A 20,503-nucleotide genomic window follows, 5' to 3' on the forward strand; every position below is an offset into this window, starting at 1 on the left:
TATGTGCTCAAAGGGCATTCAAAAAACATTTGCCTTCATAAACTAAAAGGTGTCAGTGTAATTAAAAATAAAACATTTTACATATAGGCTATATTAATTACTTCATTTCATTCTAAAATACTTTATTTCATTCATATCTTTTATTTATTGGAGACTCTTTTGGTTGAAGGATGCAGCATAAGTTTATTTTTTTTACAATGTTTAATTTAAAATGTTATTAAAAATTAACCTGAGCAGGTATACAAGTCTGCACTTAGCTCAATGTGTAAAAGGGAAATTCTAAGTGTTCCTAATAAAGAAATAAAAAGTGTTGCATCAGGTCCCTTTACTGTACCGAAAATGTACCGAACCGAAGCTTCAAAACTTGGAATCGTACCGAAACGAAATTTTTGTGTACCGTTACACCCCTAGTAGCCTCCAAACAGACCAGCGTGAAGTCACATTGCTTCAGAACAGGATTAGATTGATTAATGAAGGCAGCGAGTCTGGTGCAGACAATTTATGTAAATGATAAGACATGGAAGCTAAAAGAGGTTGGGAATATGCTGAGTTTACAGCGCTGCACTCATAACTAAAGTGATAATGTTGCAGTATGACACAACATATTGCTGAGTAATTGTATTTTACCTACATTTAGTTTTCAACATGAATCAAAATGTGTTAAATAGGGACCAGAAGGGAAAGAAAAGCTGCACCTTTAAAGTAGAAGAACACTCCTGGGTGCCTGAGCTTGTCCTCTCCTGAGGCTGATTGTGTAATGTTTCTATTAATTCAGCACCACAGAGAGTAGAAACCCTGAATATGAAATAATGTTAACATTCATCACTCTGTGTTATTTCCTTCATATAGGAGGATTCAGAGTATACATATGTATCACCCCACTCTGCCACTGTTAACCTGTCTGACCCTATCTGTAAAGCCCCTTTATATCTATTTGTTGACTGGATTTTCAGATTTTGGTACATTTCAGATTATTTGAGTGATTCAATTTGATATTGATATAAAATGTACAGGTCAGATTTAACCACTGGGTTGTTGTTTTTGTAATCATTCACATTTAAAAACATATTTTTTTCTTGAAGGTCAGGGCATTTTGCCTGATTATAATTGGTATTCAAAACCTAAAGTTAATCAGTTAATTTTTTCCAACTTCTCCAAACCAGCCCAGCCTGTGTAGATGGGAACCTGTCTATGTGTGTACATTTTCACTCCCTTACCTGAGGCATTGCCAGACACAGCTTAGAGCTCCGGGGGGGGAACCTCTGGGCCTCCGGTCCGGTCCCAGTGGTGTAAGGCTTTCTGTTCAGCACAAAACTTACTGCTTAAAAAGACTCTAGCAGTGTGATGGTAGATGAAGCCTTCAAGGCAGGGGGAGGAAGTGGAGAGGGGGGAGGGGTCAGTTACTGGATTCAACTTGCTGTGATCTGGTCGGTTGTGGTCCGTTGACGTCTGGTTTGGTTCTGCTGTACGCTTCAGGCCTGTGGTAGAAACAGAGATACAGATAACGTGTAAGAATCAAAAGGACACAGATATAACTCGGAGTCAATACTTTTTTCTGTTCCTGTTAAATAATTAGCACCTAAGGATTTGTTCTGAAAAAAAGAAGCCAGCTGCTGTGGCTCAATAGAACACCATAGCCTTTTTTAGATAACAATTCTGTAACAGTGCTGTGGCAAGGTTCGTCTGTCGTTGATGCTTTCTATTAGCTGTTCACATCGTATCAGCAATGACGTAATATTTAATCCCTATTTGTGATCTACGTTGCTTTAAATGTCGGGTAAGCAAGAGAGGCACAAGGTTAAAACACACAATGGGAGTGTCTTTACTTACTAAGCATATTTTAACTTAAGAAACAAACAACTTTAATTCTTAAGTAGAATTTCAACTTCAACTCATCGCAGACGAGGGGTAACAGATGTGTAAAGATCCTGTCTTAAACTGGCAATGTATAAATAAGTAGCTCAGGAGAGAGGTAGAGTGAACCAAAACAGTCAAATTGTGGTGAAGCACTATCAAGCTGAGCAGTCTGTCGACTATTTTTGATGACATTTTTTTGATTATTTATATATAAGTTAAAATAGAATTCCGCCTTGGGCTTTTAAATATACCTTTTCGCCATTTAAATGTACCCACGTGTAAATGCATCAGGCCTTTGTTTGCCTGTACCTTTAAGGTGAGACATGATGAGAAAGTATGTCTCAGTGCTTCTAAAAATGCTGGACTGTTGCCTCCAGGCCTCCCTCTGTTTACTGAAAACTGCTGGATGTGAGGCTCTGCTTTCTGTCTCCATCTCTGGAGCTGGACCTAAAGTCAACACAGAACTGGTCCATACTAGTCCATCATAATCTCATCATTCCTCCTCATTCCTTCTTGTTCTCTTTTGCTGACAGAGACTTAAAACCTAAATATGCCCCATGTTCTAGGGCCTGTATATTAAGCATTATCAAAAAGCTCTCTATTGGTTGACTAATGCTTTACGGTATCACAAAATTGTCTGATTTGTAAACCAGAGTAAATGATCATGGTTAGCTGTTCAGATAACCCTGATCGGGTTAAGCTGTTGACTCAGGGCAGAGTCAAGAGTTTATCCATACCTAGTAGGAAAATTGTCCACATATTTTCCACACTCTGGCATCCCTAATGGGTGCTATCTTTGCAGAATAAACCGTTCTAGCGTACTTCTCCTGGGATTAACCAGCGTTAGGTAAATTAAAGTGCAGGTCATCCTCAGAACATTCTTAAAACCAAAGGTTATTTTCTTTAATTCTGATCATTTTTGAGAATTTTCTGCACCACTTTAAAAATTATGACCTCTTTTGTGTCTAAAAATCTATCTTAGTGTTCATGGCGTACATTTTCACAGTGTATTGATTTAAAAACTGTGGACTTCTGTACTATTTTAGCCCTGCATAATTCAGAAGTAGTAGTAGTAGTACAACTGTAGACTCATACATGTAACCTTTATTTGGCTATGTCATTTTAAAAAAATGACTGGGTTGACTTCAGTTTTGTTCAAAGACTGGTAAGATTGGCAAAAAAAAGACAAACATAACAGAATGTGATTATTCCTTGACATCGTCAGTGTTCCTGAAATCTTAAGTTTTATTCATAGCGATGTCAGGACAACCTTGATTAACAGACAGAGCGGTGACCATAGTTACTCATTCTCGCCTGCTACACACTGAACAAGAGGAGAAAGACCTGCTGACTGACATCACTTCAAGCACCCTGCATAGAAATTAAGGGGTCAGAACCCAAAAGTGGGTTGCGGAGCCATTTTTCAGTTGGTCACGAATCTAGCAGACTGGTTAGGATAACGTCTCTTGGGTCTCTTATAGGGGTTTGTAGTGTCGCCATACAAAGTGCAGACCTGAACTGTGCAAACTGTGTAAACAATTCTGTCGGTTTGGTAAAATCTCAAACAAGTCCATGTAACGGGGATGGAGTTCTTTATACAGACTAACTCTAAAGTTTCATTTTCAGCCATGAATCCCGTCTGTGAGCATAGAAATGATAAAAACAAGTTTTGCTTTTATACTATCAATAGAATTTACTAAAAACTGACTTTCCTAATCCTGCCTACATGGTGTTTAAATGTAGATGCATTACCCTCTGCCCACCACTCAAGCTTGTTTCATACTCTCTGCCCTACACTTCCTGCTGTGAGTGTTTTGGTCCCTTCTTGCTTTTGCATTGCAAATAAATGTTTATCCACATGCAGACATGACCCCTGCAGGTAACAGCTGACACGAACACAAACCAATCCCACCCCTCTGAGGCCAGAGCAAAACATCACTTCCTTTCACTGGGGGCTTACAGACTCAAATGAACTACTCACCCCTGAGCTCTGTCCCCATGCATATGCTTTTTGCATGGAAACAGGAAGTGGCAGAAAACATTCAGCAACACTAAAAAGTAAAAGTAAATACCGCTAACACCAAAGCGCATGCAAGCACACAAGAATCTGCACAATAACATGCACATACACTCTCATAATGACAGCAGTATTTTCGGATAGTTCATATTCTAAAATGTGTCACTGAGTTTTGATTTATATTATATCTCAATGTGTGCTTCCTGTCATGGCCTGAACACCACAGTACCATCAGTATAATCCAGACTCTATGTTTTCACAGCAGGAAACAGAAAACGAAGCCTTTGTTCACCATGAGATCTCACAAACATGCAGAAAATGAGTACTCATCTCTCCATCCAAAGCAGCGCAGAATATTTCACAGTACCAGAATTTAATAAGAAACGTCTTGCTGCTTAGTAGCTGACACTGGTTGTGATGTAGAGCCGGATATTTATGACTGAGACTGACAGCCCCCATAACACTGGAGCTGAATTTCTCACTCAGGCTTTGCTTGATCTAAAGAATGACTTATACTTCAAGCTAAATCTGCAGAGCCAATATTCATCCTGAGCCAATGTGATCTGCAATTACACCACAAAAAAGCTGGTGAGCAGCAGCAGCAGCAGTTTTATTGCCCTCTGTTAGCTTTAATTATCACTATCACTATTCCAGTTTTAGATTTAGTTTGAAGCTAACAGGTTGAAGCAGATAACATTAGCCACGAACTACTTGCACGGTGTCTTCCATTAATTCAGGCTTCAATCCGATGATTCGCCCGACTTGTGGCCAAAATTCTTAGGGAGGTGTGAGTCAAGTTACATCAGAGGCTGAAGTGAAGCTTCCAACCAGTTTCAACGGGCAAAAAACAATCCTGATAGGGGATCATAAAAGGTACGTTTATTGATGAGAAACATTTTTATTTGATGCAGATAGATGAACATGCTCACTTGCTACTGCAAAACATTGATTGAAACAGGAAATGTTGCAATGACAGGGGAAAAAGGCACGGTTACGGTTAACTGATTTTATCCTCCAAAGATCATTTTAGAACATTTTAACATGACTTTGTTGATATCAATGTTAGCATCAGGTCGGCTAGCTGCCCCCAAGCCGGACATCCTGTTTATTTCTTTTTTTGTTGTGAAAAGTTGAGAGCTCTTTAGATAATTCAGAGATAATGTAAGCAGCATCCCGAATCACAGCCCTTCCTGACATCTTGTGTGTGTGGGCTTCGGTCAGGGTTCTTTAACTTTTCTACTGCCCAGACTAACATTTCTGCAGCATCATGTTTACTTCTCAAAAGTGCATCAGAGACAGACAGTTTTAGATGAGTCTGAAATAAGTGCTGACTGTTTGCCCATCCAGTCAAGGTAACGAAACCCTCACTCACTCTCTGTGATGTGATTTACTTCTTTAATGTTGTTACTGTGGCTACATCTCTCTCTACTGCTGCAGCTCACATGCTGGATATATAAAAAGTCTTCGATGTCCTCTCTAGCGTCGCTTGACAACTAACTTTGGTGTCTAGGGTCACGATGCAAGCACTCCACAACTGCGGTTTCCTGTGTTGATGTCAGGTTCACACACGTGGCTGTTTATGGTGAGCTCAAACAGACATGCACACAGCACACACTTCTTTGGCATTAGAAACAAGCATCAGCTTATATTGTTACATTCATGTACTAGTCAAGTGAAAGAGAGCGAGAGAATTCAAGTGTGTTAATTAACTGTTTTATAGCTGATCATTTGTCATTTATAAAGACTAATTTGCTTACCAAATTGAATGAGCATAAAGGGTATTGGTTTTGCATCTACCTTACTGTATGTTGCTACAACAGAAATCATGAAGGAAATATGAAAGCAAAGATAAGACAGATGCCTAAATGCACAGCTTAATAAAAAACCTGTTTTTTGGAAACTTCCTTCCTCCAACACTATTGTTGTTAAAACTTAAAACACAATCAGACCAAGGAAACAAAACACAATTAATTCATATTTTCAAAACCCACCAATGTTAATTTCCTCCTATTCCTCTTTGTTCAGGTCTGGATACAAAGCTTTATTTATTTGCGACTGCGCTATGAGCAGCTCAAAGTTCCATCATGCAAACAGCTCACATTCTCGGCCTCACAACATTGGACAAGATCCAAGTAGGCCACGCAGCAGTGTCTTATTTGGAATGAGTTATCTACTGATAGCAGTCAGTCCCCGATCTCTACAGAGATGACAAGCAGGATATGCAGAACTGTTTATCAAATGAGAGAATCTCTACAAACATCATGAAGAAATACTAATCCACAAGTCATATATGTTTGTAGAGTCAGTGTGGAAAAAAAACAACAGAAATTGCTTGTTTTCTGGCAGCTAATTGTGTGTAATGCATTTATAACCATTGGAGCATCATTGGATTGAATGAAATTCGATTGTATTATATATAACCTTTCATTTGCCTTGCAAAAATGCTAATAAATACTCAGACAAAATTTATTTAGATCTTGAAATTAGTTTCTAATGCATCAACCTGCCCTAATAACACTGATAATACTGATCATTGGAGCTTTTGAAACTGAGCCATTATTAATGATATGATGTGCATTTTCTGCAGTAAACAAGCTAGATAACACAATATATTATGTAATAACACAGAAACGAGAGTGTTTGATAGTGAGAAGGTAATCTAGATGCGTGTATGCAAGGTAAAGAAACAGCTTTATAATTGCAATTATAATATACACATATTTACATTGAGTTGTATCATTTGTGGGCAAGCACATGAGTTTTTGTTATGCACATGTTTTTTTCCCCCTCTATTCCTCACTTTTCCCAAGCAATAGTAATAGGTTGCCACTCTTGTCAGCCACTGCAGTTGTAGAAAGCATGCAGCTATGCAGATGGAGCTATGCAGTTTCCCAAACCATATACAGTACAAACGACCTCAATGCCAGAAGACACAAAACACGTCACAAAAAGTACTACAGTACAGTATGAATTGTAAATGTCAGAGTAATTTGATTGCAGACTCTAAATACGGCATTGAAAGTGACATGTTTGCGTCAATGTGATGGATCTACTCGTTTAGAAAGGCTCAGCTGGACAGCATGACGGTCAACATCTACACATACATTTAATTAGGGCAATATATCCGACATGTATAGATTATATATGACCTACTATACACAAATAACTCCATGCATGTCACCAGTATCTCCACGGTATCCGAACTCATCACAGATGCTCAGCAAAGCAAAACAGAACCACAATCTAACCCACGGTGCCAACACCCACGTAATCCATGTTACCTATTGGTCAAACTGAGACGATATCCCGCCCCCAGGCTGACGTGACTCGCCGCCTAGACTGTCACTCACAGGAGCTGCTTCATAATAAACAGCCAGTTTCAAGCTAGGCTGAGGCAGAAGATAAACAAGTTGGAGGCCTAAATGTCCGTGGCCTAGATATCTATATATATATTTAAAAAATCCAAGTGAAGTGTGCAAGCGCGCACAAAAAAACAAGAACAACACACAGCCAATCAGTGGATTTAGTTTGTATTAATACCTCTAAAAACACAAAAGCACAAAATGTTCAGCTACTAAAGTCGGTTGAAAAACTGTAAATTAAAGCAGATTGTTGTGTTGGAAAGCCAAGCTAATCTGTCACACGAACGAAATCGTCGTGAATGGTATCTTCTCGGTGAAACGTAAGTCTGGTTCATGGAAATTTCTAGCTATGTCGAGCTTTTTTTCTCAGCAGCAGTGGATGTGTTTGGTATTGGGGGGCGTGTACCTACAGAGAGGTCTGGCAGGGAAAAAGTCAAAATGTTGGCCCTTTTCACAGGCAAAGCACGGCCTATCCCACGACAAAAACGATACAATAATATATTTAAAAAAAAACATTTTCATGACACGTAAAATAGTTGTACGATTTGGGTAGTTTTTAAAGTGGCATGCAAACAAATCCTCTTACATAATGACAGTGTTTACCACCATAACACATGAAAACTTTCTTCTGACGAGACTGAGCATGTGATTGTATCAGGACACATTTCGTAAAATTAGCTATACTGGACATGTTTTGCGCTTGAGTGCCATTTGACAACCACCGAAATGTATATGTGTGTGCGTTAGTCAGCCACATTTCAGTGCGGGAACACTTCCTGCAAGATCTCCATTAACCGCATAACACAACAAACAACAAGTTAAAGGTGTTTTTGGTCCCAAACAGTGGCTTTTAATTCCTTCCTCTTCGCCCGCAGCTCACTGTCAGTATGGCCTCCGTCCGTCCGCCCCCTTCCTCATCCCAGCTGAAGCTCGATACACAACAGACCCACAGTTAGCTTTGAAGCTAATCCTCCGCCGCGGTGCAGACTATACAGAGACACTGCTCAGCAAAGTTAACCCAAAACAGATACATGACGGTCTTACTCACTTTTAGGACGCCCACGCATACGTATCTCAATGTAGGACCTTGTGTTTGTTCTCCTATCGTAGATAATAAAGCCCCCTTTTCAATGGAGTCCACACGCTGTTACAGCTCTCTCGGGTTTGTTTTGTTTTTCTTCTTCCTGACGGGTTCCTTGAAAGCGCGTGACTGCCCGACCACGTGGTGCACCCTTGGGCCAATAGGAGGAGAGAGAGAGAGAGACTAGGTGAAAGGGTGAAAAACCACGAGAAGACTTGTTCAACATTTCATTTTTCTCAATATCATGAAATATTGCATAAGAAAGTATGAGACAAATCTGTGAAATAAAGACATAAATGGAAACACCCAATCATCTAGAGGCACATTACTATAGTTCATATAAAGACCAGAACGTCTTAAATTTGATTTAATTGTTCAGTTTTCATTTTTCTACCCTATCGGAACACGTTTCTAATATGTCGTTATGACACATCAGGAGGAAATAATTACAGACACTGTATACAAAATTAATTATCTTTATTTTTACATTAACACAGAAACAAGCACTGTTAATCTGATTGCTTAAAGCCTGAAGAACACTACTCTGCTGCTTTTCATCACACCTCATCTCATTTTCTATTGCATTTCTAAGTTGTATTGCTCCTGTACAGTTTCTATTTTTATTGTTTCCAGTTTTTACACAGGAATACTTCTTATTTTTTGTGTCTTATTCATATGTTAATATCTTCATCCTTTTGCTGCTGCAACTAGCTTCAACCAAAAACCAACAAACTAAAACTCTTGACTGAGCTCAGTCCAAAAGCAATCTCAAGAGGGTTTGTAAGTAGCTGTGCCGGGCAGCCCACACCCTGTTTCGCTGGAAAGAGAAACTATTTCTAAATTAAAATGGTTATTATCTAGTGTTAGAACAGGAGCAAAGAAAGATAACAAATACATACAGGAAAATGAATTGTATGAGAAAATAGTTGTGGTCAGAGTTAAAGCTTTTAGGTAACTCAAAGAAAGGGATACACACATATAACTCTTTCTGTTTCATTATTACTAAGAAGAAATATTCAAATGCTAGCACAGGGTCAGAAAGCAGACTTGTTTCAGGCCAAACAGATACACCAGAGCCAGTGAACAAATTAACATCACAAGGCACAGGAGGAGAACCGCTAAGAATCTATCTCAGATATCAGATAATCATAACTCAGACAACAGGAATGAGATATAGTGTAGTATGTGTGTGTGTGTGTGTGTGTGTGTGTGTGTGTGTGTGTGTGTGTGTGTGTGTGTGTGTGTGCGTCAGTTGTGAGTTTTGATGAACGAGTGAAAGTGAAGACTTTCAGTGAAATGAAACTTCCACTGAATTCACTGAATCCCCAAAGCAGCTATGTTATTGTGTGTGTAGTTATGTGAAACAGTTTTTTTTATTCATTGTCTTGGAACATTTATGGAAACATCTGAAGATGATTTCTGCAGAAAAAACAATACAGTTATCCTGTGCAAAGGGCCCCAACTCACCCACAATGTTTAATTCATGAATCAAAATGCAGAACTTTGGGGGCTCCTGTTTCACTCAGTCGTAAGAGTTTTTGGCCCCCAGGTGCAAAGGTTGTGAGTTCCAGTCCTTCACTGCACGTCATCCTGCTATTCTCTCCTGCCAACATTTCCTGACTTTCTTCAGATATTCTATCCAATAAAAGCAAAACTGATCCAAGAAACTTTCAAATGAATAATCATTGCCACAAAAATGGCACCTGAACTGGTGTACAAGATGCATGAATGTCTGAATTATTATTAAATAAAAATAACAACCCGTTTTGAGACATAACCTTGTTCAAGTTATACACAAATGTGCTTACATCTGTAAATAGAAAACATAAATTATTGGAAGTCATCAAGTAGTGAAGAAGTAACAAAGTGTTGTGAAGAAATTGAACTACTAATAGTCGCTTAATTTATGGTGATTTCAGTCCCTGGATAAAGACCAGAAACCCCCTCATGGTTCATAACAAACTCTGTCAAATATGTAGGGCTGTCTGAATGTTTGATTAGAATTATTTTACCCATAGAGTGACCTCTGAGTAAATCACAATACACCTTGAAAAGAAAGTGTACTTCCTCAGCATTGTACAGTATGTCATCATGCATTGTGCTGGAAGAATAAAGAAAATAATACATTGTATCAACAGCTCAGAGAAAAGAAACCGGGTAGTCTTCTGAAGTTTTTGTCCATTTGCAGGTGAGTTCAACATATACAGTAGAACTCTCAATCAAATTCTCTATGTAGTGAGTAGGGAGTGGTGAACGAGTGAATGCGCTTGGACATATACAGTAGCCAGTGATCTTTAATGAAATATTCTGTGGCCTGAACAATATGAAGAAAGAACAAATGTTTTCTAAGATCTGGATTCAGGGTTTTTATGGATACCTGCAGAAAAAAAAACTTTGTTTAAGTATTTAAACACAATTTCTTTTTAATTACAGTGGGGATATTGAGGACTTAGCTGTACTGTACCCTCAACACATTTTACATGATTTTCTGTTTCTTAATGTCTGAACAGTTAATGTCTGTACAGAGTGACTGTATGTTATCAAATCTTCAACATGCAGTGTCAGGATTAAAGAGACAGTAGAACAAGCAACCCTTGTTACACCAGATTGAGTCATATGTCTTGAGTCACTTTGTTAGCCAATTTCCCCCTTATTCTATTAGCAGCATTGTGGTTGTGTTTGAGCTGATTGGAAGCTGAAAAGGAGCACACACAGGACCTATTATTACGTTTCCCAGGAAAATACAGAAAATATTTCATAGCATCATCTCATCTGCTGAGATGATGTTTTTTATTTGGGCGCTTCTTGACTTCAGGGGATGACCAAGGTGCTGCTGTACAGGATTGCTGCCAACAAAGTTTCGTTGTGTTCCTAAATACAATGAAAATAAAGCACCTATCTATCTAACTATCTATCTATCTAAAGACTGTGAAGAAAAACACTGCAAACTAAAAAAACATTAGTGTGAATATCTTTGGCTGACAGCCAGATTTAGGATCTTAAAGCATGAAGGAGCTGATTGGTATCAATCTTGCACTCATTGCCTCATAACTTTCGTTTTCCTTGACCTTTCAGAAAATGAAACCTACAAAGACTGAACACAGCAGAATTAAATCAAGTAAGAAAATTAATTTTGTTCAGGGCTCAGGGGTACTGTAGTTTTTTAACAAGTAAATGAATAAAGATGAAATCAAACTTGTAAATCCAGAGTTAATCAACAAAAAATCATAGCAAACAGTCCAGTGCTTTTCTTTTTATAAACAGCCAGAATAATGAACAGTATACGTTGTAAACACTTAAAACTGTTTGGATGCAGATGGAATATGAAACATGCTGATCTTGATAGAAAAGAAAGATACAAGAGTGACACTGCATACGTGTCATCAGCCACATCTGTCTTATTAATCATTGTCATTTAATAATTGATATCACAGGATTATGTTAGCTCAGTTTTTCCCCACTTCGTCTGTTCCTAAAGTCAACATAAACATGCACATTTTGGAAATTATTGGATTTATTTACTTTGAGCAAAAATCAGTGAAAAACTCAGGCACCTGATCAACAACGGATTAAAGTGCATCCTTACAGGTCAAGAGAGAAATATTGTACTCTTTACTCCTTCTACATTAAGCACTGTTGTACTGAATTTGTAAAATACATTCAAAACAAGATTTAATGTAATGTCCCACACATTGTGAAAGGTTAAATCCAGTGGTTTCACAAAATTTAAAGATGAGATGAAAGTGAAAATAAAAAAAACCCACAAATTTTGCATTTCAGAACTTGTTTTCTTCTTTCCCCACATTAACGACATCTCATCCCCAAAGACTTATTTTATGATAGCTGACAGAAAGATAACTGAAAACTGTCCTTGAGTACCTCACAGTATACACAGCGATTGAATCCTCCTTTACCTGGCATAACAGAAAGATGCATCAGTAATATGAATCCAATAATATTATTTATGTAAATATGAGTCATGGAGGGGATTTTACTGCATAACGAGTACCTTAACTTTGAAACCTGCATTGTCGTTGATTTTCTTTTGTTGGAAGAATTATTTTAACCTAGGTGTCAAAATACTTCTTCCAGTAGTCTTGAAAACCTTAGCGACTATGTTTCTTTTATTTCAGATAAATACTTTTATTGTGTCAAGGCTTTAATTCTGACACCATCATGACTTCTTCAAACAAATTCCTCAGTTTAAAGGGTATTGTTGTTTCCTCATTACGACACAATATCAATATCCATTAATTGAGAATAACTGAAGTCACAGCACATTCACTTGACAAGTTTTTTGTTTTTCTGAGTCCAAAAACTACTTTAGTCCAAATCCACTGTTTTTAGAATTTTGTTAATAAATATGATTTAAACAAGGCAGATCTGAATTCATATGAGCATATTAAACAGTCATTTTTTTAAATGCTTCAACATACCACCTTCTTTTTGGTGTACTTGTCATTTCTAACACTAAAGGGTCAGCTCCATCTTCATGTGTTTTTCAAAGACCATAGTAGTTTATTAAAAATGCGTTATATTTACATGGTTCAAAGAAAAAAGTGTCATCTTCATCGCTCCACAGATCAGCCCTCTGCTTGCATTTGGTCCAGTGTGAAAGCTTGTTGGCTGCATTCCCCAGAAAAAAAAAAAAAATCTTTCCGCTGGATTACGCAACAAAAGCAGCAGGAAGGGGAGATAATGAAACAGTCTGATGAAAGGAGCAACAGAGCATGGCACCAGTGGCCATGTCCATGAGTCACATCAGAATTATTTTCTGAATGAACAAAGTGTTGCAGTTCAAACAGTTAGAGGAAGTAAACAGCTAATAGTGCTGCTGTTGTTTAAGTTAAAACAGTAACTGGAATAATGTTACAATAGCCTTTTAACGCTTTAATTCATGCTGGCATGAAGTGTTTTTGAAGTTTACAAGCAACTCTGTTAAACGGCATTAGCCCAGAAAAGCTGACTGCAGCTTGAATTTTGGATGAAATCACTTATTAACCAAAGCAATCAATCCCAATCCAAGACTGCAAATCGCTGACATATAGAGGAAGCAGTCAGTGAAATCAGAAACTTGCCTTCATATGCCTTTAACAACTAGACTTCAAATGAGTTTAAGACTTAATGCAACTCTTCTGTTGAAAATGTATGTTTTTTGAATTTATATTTTTGGGCCGTTTCTACCTTTATTGGACAGGACAGCTGAAGAGAGACAGGAAACATTGGGAGGACAGAGTGGGTGTTGATATGCAGCAAAGGGCTGACACCTGATTTTACTATAAACGCACGGCTGATGAGGCGAGGACTTTAGGCTCCGTACGTGGGCCGCACGACATAACCACTAGGCTATCGGACGCCCCTTTAAAATGTATGTTGAAGTTTATTCAAAGAAAAGAAGGGTCAGGATATAATATATCCACAATCAAGTGTTATCAAATCCAGTGTTCAAGATGCTGTTTATAGTAATAAATTATAATAAAAAGTAACGTAGAGGTTTTTAGCGCGCCTCATGTACGTAGTCTGTAGTCCCGCATATCATTCCCCACTCTCTCTCTCTCCCCGATTTCTGACTCTATCCACTGTCCTATCTCTAATTAAAAGCACAAAAAAGCCCCAAACCAAACCTGTCACATTGTAGTATCCTATTACAAATATTTTACTGATCAAATTGCAGAGCTAAGAGCTCACTTTTTGTGCAGTTTACAGCTTTGTGACACTAAAAGAGCTACAATTACCCTGACCCCTTCTTTTCTGCTTCACAGCATATACACTTCTAGGTTTCAGCTGTAAGCTGACCAGGTCATAGTTCAGTTTTGATCCTGTGCATCAGATCTTTCTGGTCCACCATGTCTGTCTGTCTGTTCCAGCGATGATAGGCCAGCAGAGCAATGTTCTTGGCCGCCACAGCGCTCATCTCCATGGCGCTGCCGGCTAACTCGATGCCATTGAGGTAGTAGAGATTTGGGTGGAGCTCCACAGGCGGCAGGCCCTCGCTGCTGCCGTAACAAGGGTAGGCCTGCCATTCTGTCACCTGCACCGAGTAGTAGGACCTGAGATCCAAACGTGCAGTACAGGAGGGAAAATGTTACTTTGCATGTACAATTTTCTCTGTATGATGTTTTGAAATCAATCAAAGATTGGTAGTTAGTTGACTAAATATCAGCACAGTACATTAGCAACATTGATTCAATGGTTATGTTGATCTTTCAGTTGGTCCAACATTTTGATCCAAACAGAAATGTCTACACAACTATTGGATCTATTTCAGTGATGAATGCAGCGAAATCATGTCCACCAGATGATGAACCCACTGACTTTAGTGATCCCCTGACATTTCCTCCATCACCGCCATGATATTTAAGTTTTGGTTTTCTAGTGAAATGTCTTGACAAATATTTCATGGATGCCAAGAAGACCTGTGCAAACATTCATGTTCCCTCCAGAATGAACTGTGGATTCTGGTGATGGTGTAACCCTAGCAACAATATGGTCACAACTTTATCCATAATGTTTGATGACTAATTACCTGCAAAACCATGAACATTCTCATCAGCCTCTTTGTGTTTTGAGCTAATAAGCCTATGTTGGCATACTTACATACTACACACTTAGCTGGTTATGTTGGTTAATGTAACATTTTTAACATTAAAAAATGTCAATCCTTACATCAGCAAGTTATCATTTTGAGAGTAACAGATAGCATGAAAACATTTGTTAGTCTGAGCAGCATGAGAACTTCGACAGTGAGGAAGCTGCTGACCTGAACAGTGCTTTGAGCTGACTCTTCTCCAGAGGTTGAGGTGAAAAAACTTTATAGACTCCGGCCTCTTGCGGTTGTTTACGTCTGAAGCCTGTCGAGATGTTGACGGGACAAACGCTGGCTACACTGTTGAAAAACAGATCAGGCGTCTCAGTTGTCAAAATGCTGGCGAAAGGGAACAGGCGGGGGTCCGGGAAACCAAAGAAGGAGGTGTTGAGGTAACCATGGACAATAGTTGCTACAGTGCCGTGATAGTTTCCAGGGAGTTCGTCAAAGGGGGGGTTGAAACCTTGGAAGAGGACTCCTGACCTGACACTGGCCTGGAGCGGTGTCGCCAACACCACAATGTCATACAGCTCTGAACTGGTCCCTGCTGCTGTGCTGAAGTTCAGCTCGTACTGAGGCAACTCTGTCGAAAACTCTGTAGAAAAAATACACAAAACACATGTCATCATGTGTCATCATCACATGCAAAAGGGAACATGGTCATTCAGCCAGCATCAAGTGAAGTACCTGAGTAGAGCGGGGAGATAGAGGTGACTTGTGCTTGCAGCAGGTTAGCGTTGGCCATCTTCAGGAGGCCTGAACACACCAGCTTGTTGCCTCCTTCCACCGCCCACAGGTTGTTCTGGGCACCAGCTAAAGACACAGCGCCTGTCACACACACACACACACACACACACACGAACACACATGAACACATTAGGTCACTCTCAATAGACACTTCCAAGTGCTATAAACCAATTATCAGCTTCCCACACACTTTTCTGTGCTTCTCACCTTGCTTTTCTCTCTTCTATTATTGCCCCCCCCCCCCCCCCCCCCCCCCCACCCCACCCCGCTCCTCCCTTCCTCATCTCCTCTCTTTTCATTTCCTCTCTCCTGTCCAACTTCACCAGGGACATGGATGTTCAGCCCTGATTTTAGCACCACATTCTGCCACTTCTCACCTTTTCTATCGTTTCTTCTAAACTCATCACCTCCTCACTACCTCCTCTCCTTCTTCGACTGCTGGTTTCTACACACTCACCTACAAAGGCCGGGATGCTGACGTTCTGACCATAGTTGACCCTCATGACGGGCGCGATGACCTCATCGATGAAGCGCTGCGACACACCCAGCTCCAGCAGTGAATCAGAGAGCGGCCTCTGAGTCATGTTTATGAAACCGCTCCCTCCGAGAGAGTCCAGCAACTCCTCCACCGTGCTGAACGCATATCCATGAGCCTGGTACTTATAGATCCTACATTATACAAAAACAAAACCAATACTGATCAGTTATATTTGACTGTCAGTGTAGTGATTAATTTAGTAGACACATTTATAAATGCACCTTTTTCCTCATTTCTATCTATATCCCTTTATGTCTTTCATGACACATTAACAGGGGCAGACAGAGACATACAGGCTTATCGTTGTTGATGAAGAGACGAAGAACAAAAGCGAGGCAGAGATAAATGACTTGGTGATGGAGGAAATAAAGGTTGAGGAAATGTAGAGGGGTAAAGTGCAAATGCAAACCGATTCCATACAACAGAAATGGAGAAAAATAATTGATTTGTTGTCTATATTTATCACATGTGAGGTCACGTAACACCTCATATCTGAAACAGGACAAACAGGTGGATGACATTAATTTTGTTGATCTTTTGTTTTGTTGATGGGGGTTAAAGAGACAGCTGAACATAAACATTATGAGCAGATGTTATCAGGGTTGTCTCAATGTATCATGAACTCCCTCACGCTTGTTAAGTCACACATTGAGTCGAGGTTTTGCAGAGAATTCGGCATCAGGCTCGGCAGTTACAAAACGAAAAGCCCCATAAGGGCTTTACTGACTGATTTCAAAAGCTGAGAGGAGGTGTTAAACTAGAAAGGTTGAGGACTTGTTTGATTAAAAACAAATCTTCACACAGGAATGTAACAACTGTATGATCTCTTAATGTCAGTAGATTAGGTAGACATGATTAAAGGAAATGAAAATGTTCAAAAATTGCCTTCCAGATCAGAGTGTGTGTGTGTGTGTACATTACTTCATGAAACCCTTGCATAGGTCACTGTCCTAAATGGGCCACACCAGTCAAAACAATTTGCACCAACTTTCTCCCCTGATCCTCATGAGACAACTGGAACATCCACAATGAAGGTGTGATGCACTGGTGAAATAAATTAAGCTACATCCTGTCAAACGTTAGACAATTAGACTAAACAGCAATCTGGTTGTACATTTCCCCGACTCACCTCATGAATTTCTCCATAATTTCCTCCACCCACATCTGCAGGCGTATGAAGCTGATGCCATAGCGCCACCAAAGCCGGAAGAGGTCCAACAGGTACCAGTCTGTCTCCTCCAGAATCACCTCCTCGCCGTTAAACACTGCCGTCTTACCTGCCACACTGCGACGGTACTTCAAGCCTTGAGAGGAAGACACAGAGCAGACATACAAATATACACATTGACAGGGATAAAGTATGTTGGGTGTGTTGAATAGATTTGTCTCCAGCAGTCATCAAAATGTTCTACTTTTACTGTGGAAATCAAATGAATACTGGGAAGAACATTTTTCTAAAATAAACATCTTTCTTCAGTGTACTACTGTAGGTTAAGATGTAAACCGCATTGCTGTCATTACTTCAGCAGGAATATACACAGTGGATACAGACATCAATTGGTGCCTTAACACTTGCACCATTTTCAGGGTGAGCTCATGTGTGTATCCACAAACAGCCCCCAGCTAAAGAGTCACAATGTTATTAAACTCGTAACCACCAAGCTTTATAGATCCATCAAGATGCAGATTGTTTTATCATTGCTGTTCCAAGTGATTGATTCATTTCTGGTGTGTAACCCTAATACATGTTGCAGGTTCTATATAGAGGCAATGTCTTTTTTGTTGTAAATAAAATAAAATAAAATTGAAGCTAAGCTCTTTTTTAACTCACATTTTACAATCTAATAAGACATGATGCTTCATTTCTTGTAAAGTTAAGAAATAAGGGACATACAGTGACTAAATTAATTCTGCACAGTCAGGTAGCTTCACTGTCTGATTAGCCTTAGCTTTAGTGTAGTGATGTGTGATGTGTGATGTGTGTGTGTGTGTGTGTGTGTGTGTGTGTGTGTGTGTGTGTGCGCATAAGCCAACCTAGCTGTTTGACAAAGTCCTGCATGTGAAGGTTGAGGGAATGGATGATGGAGCCCCCAGACTCATAGTCATTGTGATTGACTGTTACAGTTGCAAGACGGCCTCCAACCTCCCCCTTCTCAAACACGTCCACCTGGACCTCAGGGCCAAAGTGCTGCCGCAGGAAATGTGTCGTGGCACTGCCTCCTATCCCCGCCCCAACCACCGCTGGAGCACAGAAGATCACAGCCAATAACAGACAGAAAGTGGGACATAAACACGTTGTTTGGAAGTGAGATATGTTAAGAAACCAATGACAATCAATCATATGGAGGTGTTCATTTTATGTAGCCACAAGACATTCAACAAGACATGGTCCGACTATAAATGATTCAATAGAGAATCAGGAGATTCCACTTTCAGACTGACTGTACAGCCAGCAGACTGGGATTTGTTAACCTCTTGTTCTTTTTGATTATATTTTTTTGGACTTTAAGTCTGAAATATGTGATGAAATTAGTTGATTTATCAACACCAACCTCTTCAACTTAGTTATCAAACAATTACTAATACTACTTTACTTCACCTTCCCAAATAAGAGACTTGAGGCCTGCACATTTCAAATGTGTTTAGTAGGCTTTGAACAGTTCCTACAACTATATCATAAAAATGAATCTATCATTTTTGATGTTTTTGATTATCTGTATTTGAACTTATTAGTACTGCCATCTAGCTACTTAAGGATGTTATCTGCCTTTCAGCTGGTAAAAAAAAACAGATTCACTGATGAAAATCTTGCACAGCTTGCAGCAAATTATGATTCCAACAAAAGCTTAATTTTGTAAATGTAGATGTACGGACGGTGCAAAAAGGGAAATGTATATGGCTGACAATTTAGCTGACGAAATACTACTCTGGAGATGTACAGTATAATAACCTAGCCAGTGGGAATGTATGTCTAATGATACACAGGAGTATGTTAATTAACAGTGTGTTGATCAAGACACAGGACTTTGCTCACTTAATGATTACTTATGTCTAATTAGAGTCACTTTAAATCATATGAATGCAGGCTAACTTTGCTAAATACACTGGTTTAGACGCGTTAACGTAATGCTACCTTTACCTATTTTGGAGGGTGGAGCTCCGTCCACATGTACTGGTCCGGTCGGATCTCCGACAGCAGCCCAGGCCGATAGCACGACGGTGAGCAGGGGTAGCAGAGAGCCGTCCATAGCAGCACCGGACGGAGCAGAGATAACCAGGAGGAGAGGAAGAGAAGTTAACCTAACACATTAGGTTTTTGTTAGCGCCTGTCTTTGTCCTTCATTAAACTTCAAAGGACTGAATGTTCCTTTAAAATTCATACATGTCGGTTCCCTCTGTCGCTGTATGTTGATAATGTTGCCGTGAAAAAGGCCACGGGATACTACTGCACAAAAGATGGCTTGACAACGTCATGAATATGCGGTTCAATCCATAGACTGTAAGGTTCAATCAGGGTTCAATTCACCAATGAACGAGCAACGTCCGGCAACATCACGTGATCCGAGAGACTGGATAGTTTCGACCAATCACAGCCGGCCAGTGGCATTATGAACCGTTTTTTTTTTTTTTGGGATCGTCGCATGTCACTTTTTCCCATGTGCGTAATACGGTGTTTGGTCTTCCCTAGTAAATTGCCGTTCTCCTAGTGCCCTAGATTACAAAATATTATTTTTGTTATGAAGCCCTTTAACAATCGGAAGAAACATTTTTTTTTTTTATATATATATATATAAATATATATATATATATATATTTTTTTTGTATTATATATTTGCTTTAATACAGTGTATAACTTCTGTACAGTTTATTTTAAATCACTTAGCTGTTACTACAACTTATTTATTTTTACTTTTACTTTTTATATTTTATATATAATTTTAACTTTTTTTGTAGAAGCTGACTCAGGGAGAAACGCACAAGAATTCCAATGTACCTGTACTGTCCTGTACCTGTGCAAATGGCAATAAACATCTATTCTATTCTATTCATATTCTATTCAATATATCCAATTTCGAAAATAGCTTGCAACGTTTTATCAGAGAGCAACGAAACAATCACATCGTTTTCGCATGGTCTACCCCATTCACACTGAAATCCATTACTACGATAACGGAAAATCTAAGGCACCATCCGAGGAGCACTTGAGCAGCACAAGTTTGCGTAAATAATGTACAGCCATGATTCCTAGTTTTACTAAAACAGCGCAGAAATCGTGAGGAACAAATAAGCATGTTTGTATGCATGTCCACACATT

At 39.3% G+C, this 20,503-nt stretch overlaps 2 protein-coding genes across 2 annotated transcripts in view; both read right to left on the bottom strand.

Annotated features, from left to right (window-relative positions):
* Positions 1-8,414, bottom strand: part of crebrf (creb3 regulatory factor) — a 28,827-nt gene extending 20,413 nt beyond the window's left edge. The window contains exons 1-2 of the mRNA XM_061055272.1: positions 8,285-8,414; positions 1,218-1,478 (exon numbers count right to left, since the gene is read on the bottom strand). Of these exons, the coding sequence (XP_060911255.1) occupies positions 1,218-1,226 (9 nt within the window). The 5' untranslated portion in view covers positions 1,227-1,478; positions 8,285-8,414. The remainder of the gene's footprint in view (positions 1-1,217; positions 1,479-8,284) is intronic.
* A 3,141-nt stretch (positions 8,415-11,555) lies between these two features.
* Positions 11,556-19,725, bottom strand: LOC132988108 (prenylcysteine oxidase-like). The gene is made up of 7 exons (XM_061055258.1): positions 19,328-19,725; positions 18,223-18,429; positions 17,318-17,492; positions 16,108-16,319; positions 15,591-15,731; positions 15,078-15,498; positions 11,556-14,367 (listed from the first exon to the last, which is right to left on the bottom strand). Exons 1-7 carry the CDS (start codon positions 19,434-19,436, stop codon positions 14,118-14,120), a joined length of 1,515 nt encoding a protein of 504 aa, XP_060911241.1. The 5' UTR covers positions 19,437-19,725; the 3' UTR covers positions 11,556-14,117.
* Between the last annotated feature and the right edge of the window lie 778 nt (positions 19,726-20,503).

The sequence above is a fragment of the Labrus mixtus genome, chromosome 14 (genome assembly GCF_963584025.1).
Source record: "Labrus mixtus chromosome 14, fLabMix1.1, whole genome shotgun sequence".
NCBI lineage: Eukaryota > Metazoa > Chordata > Actinopteri > Labriformes > Labridae > Labrus > Labrus mixtus.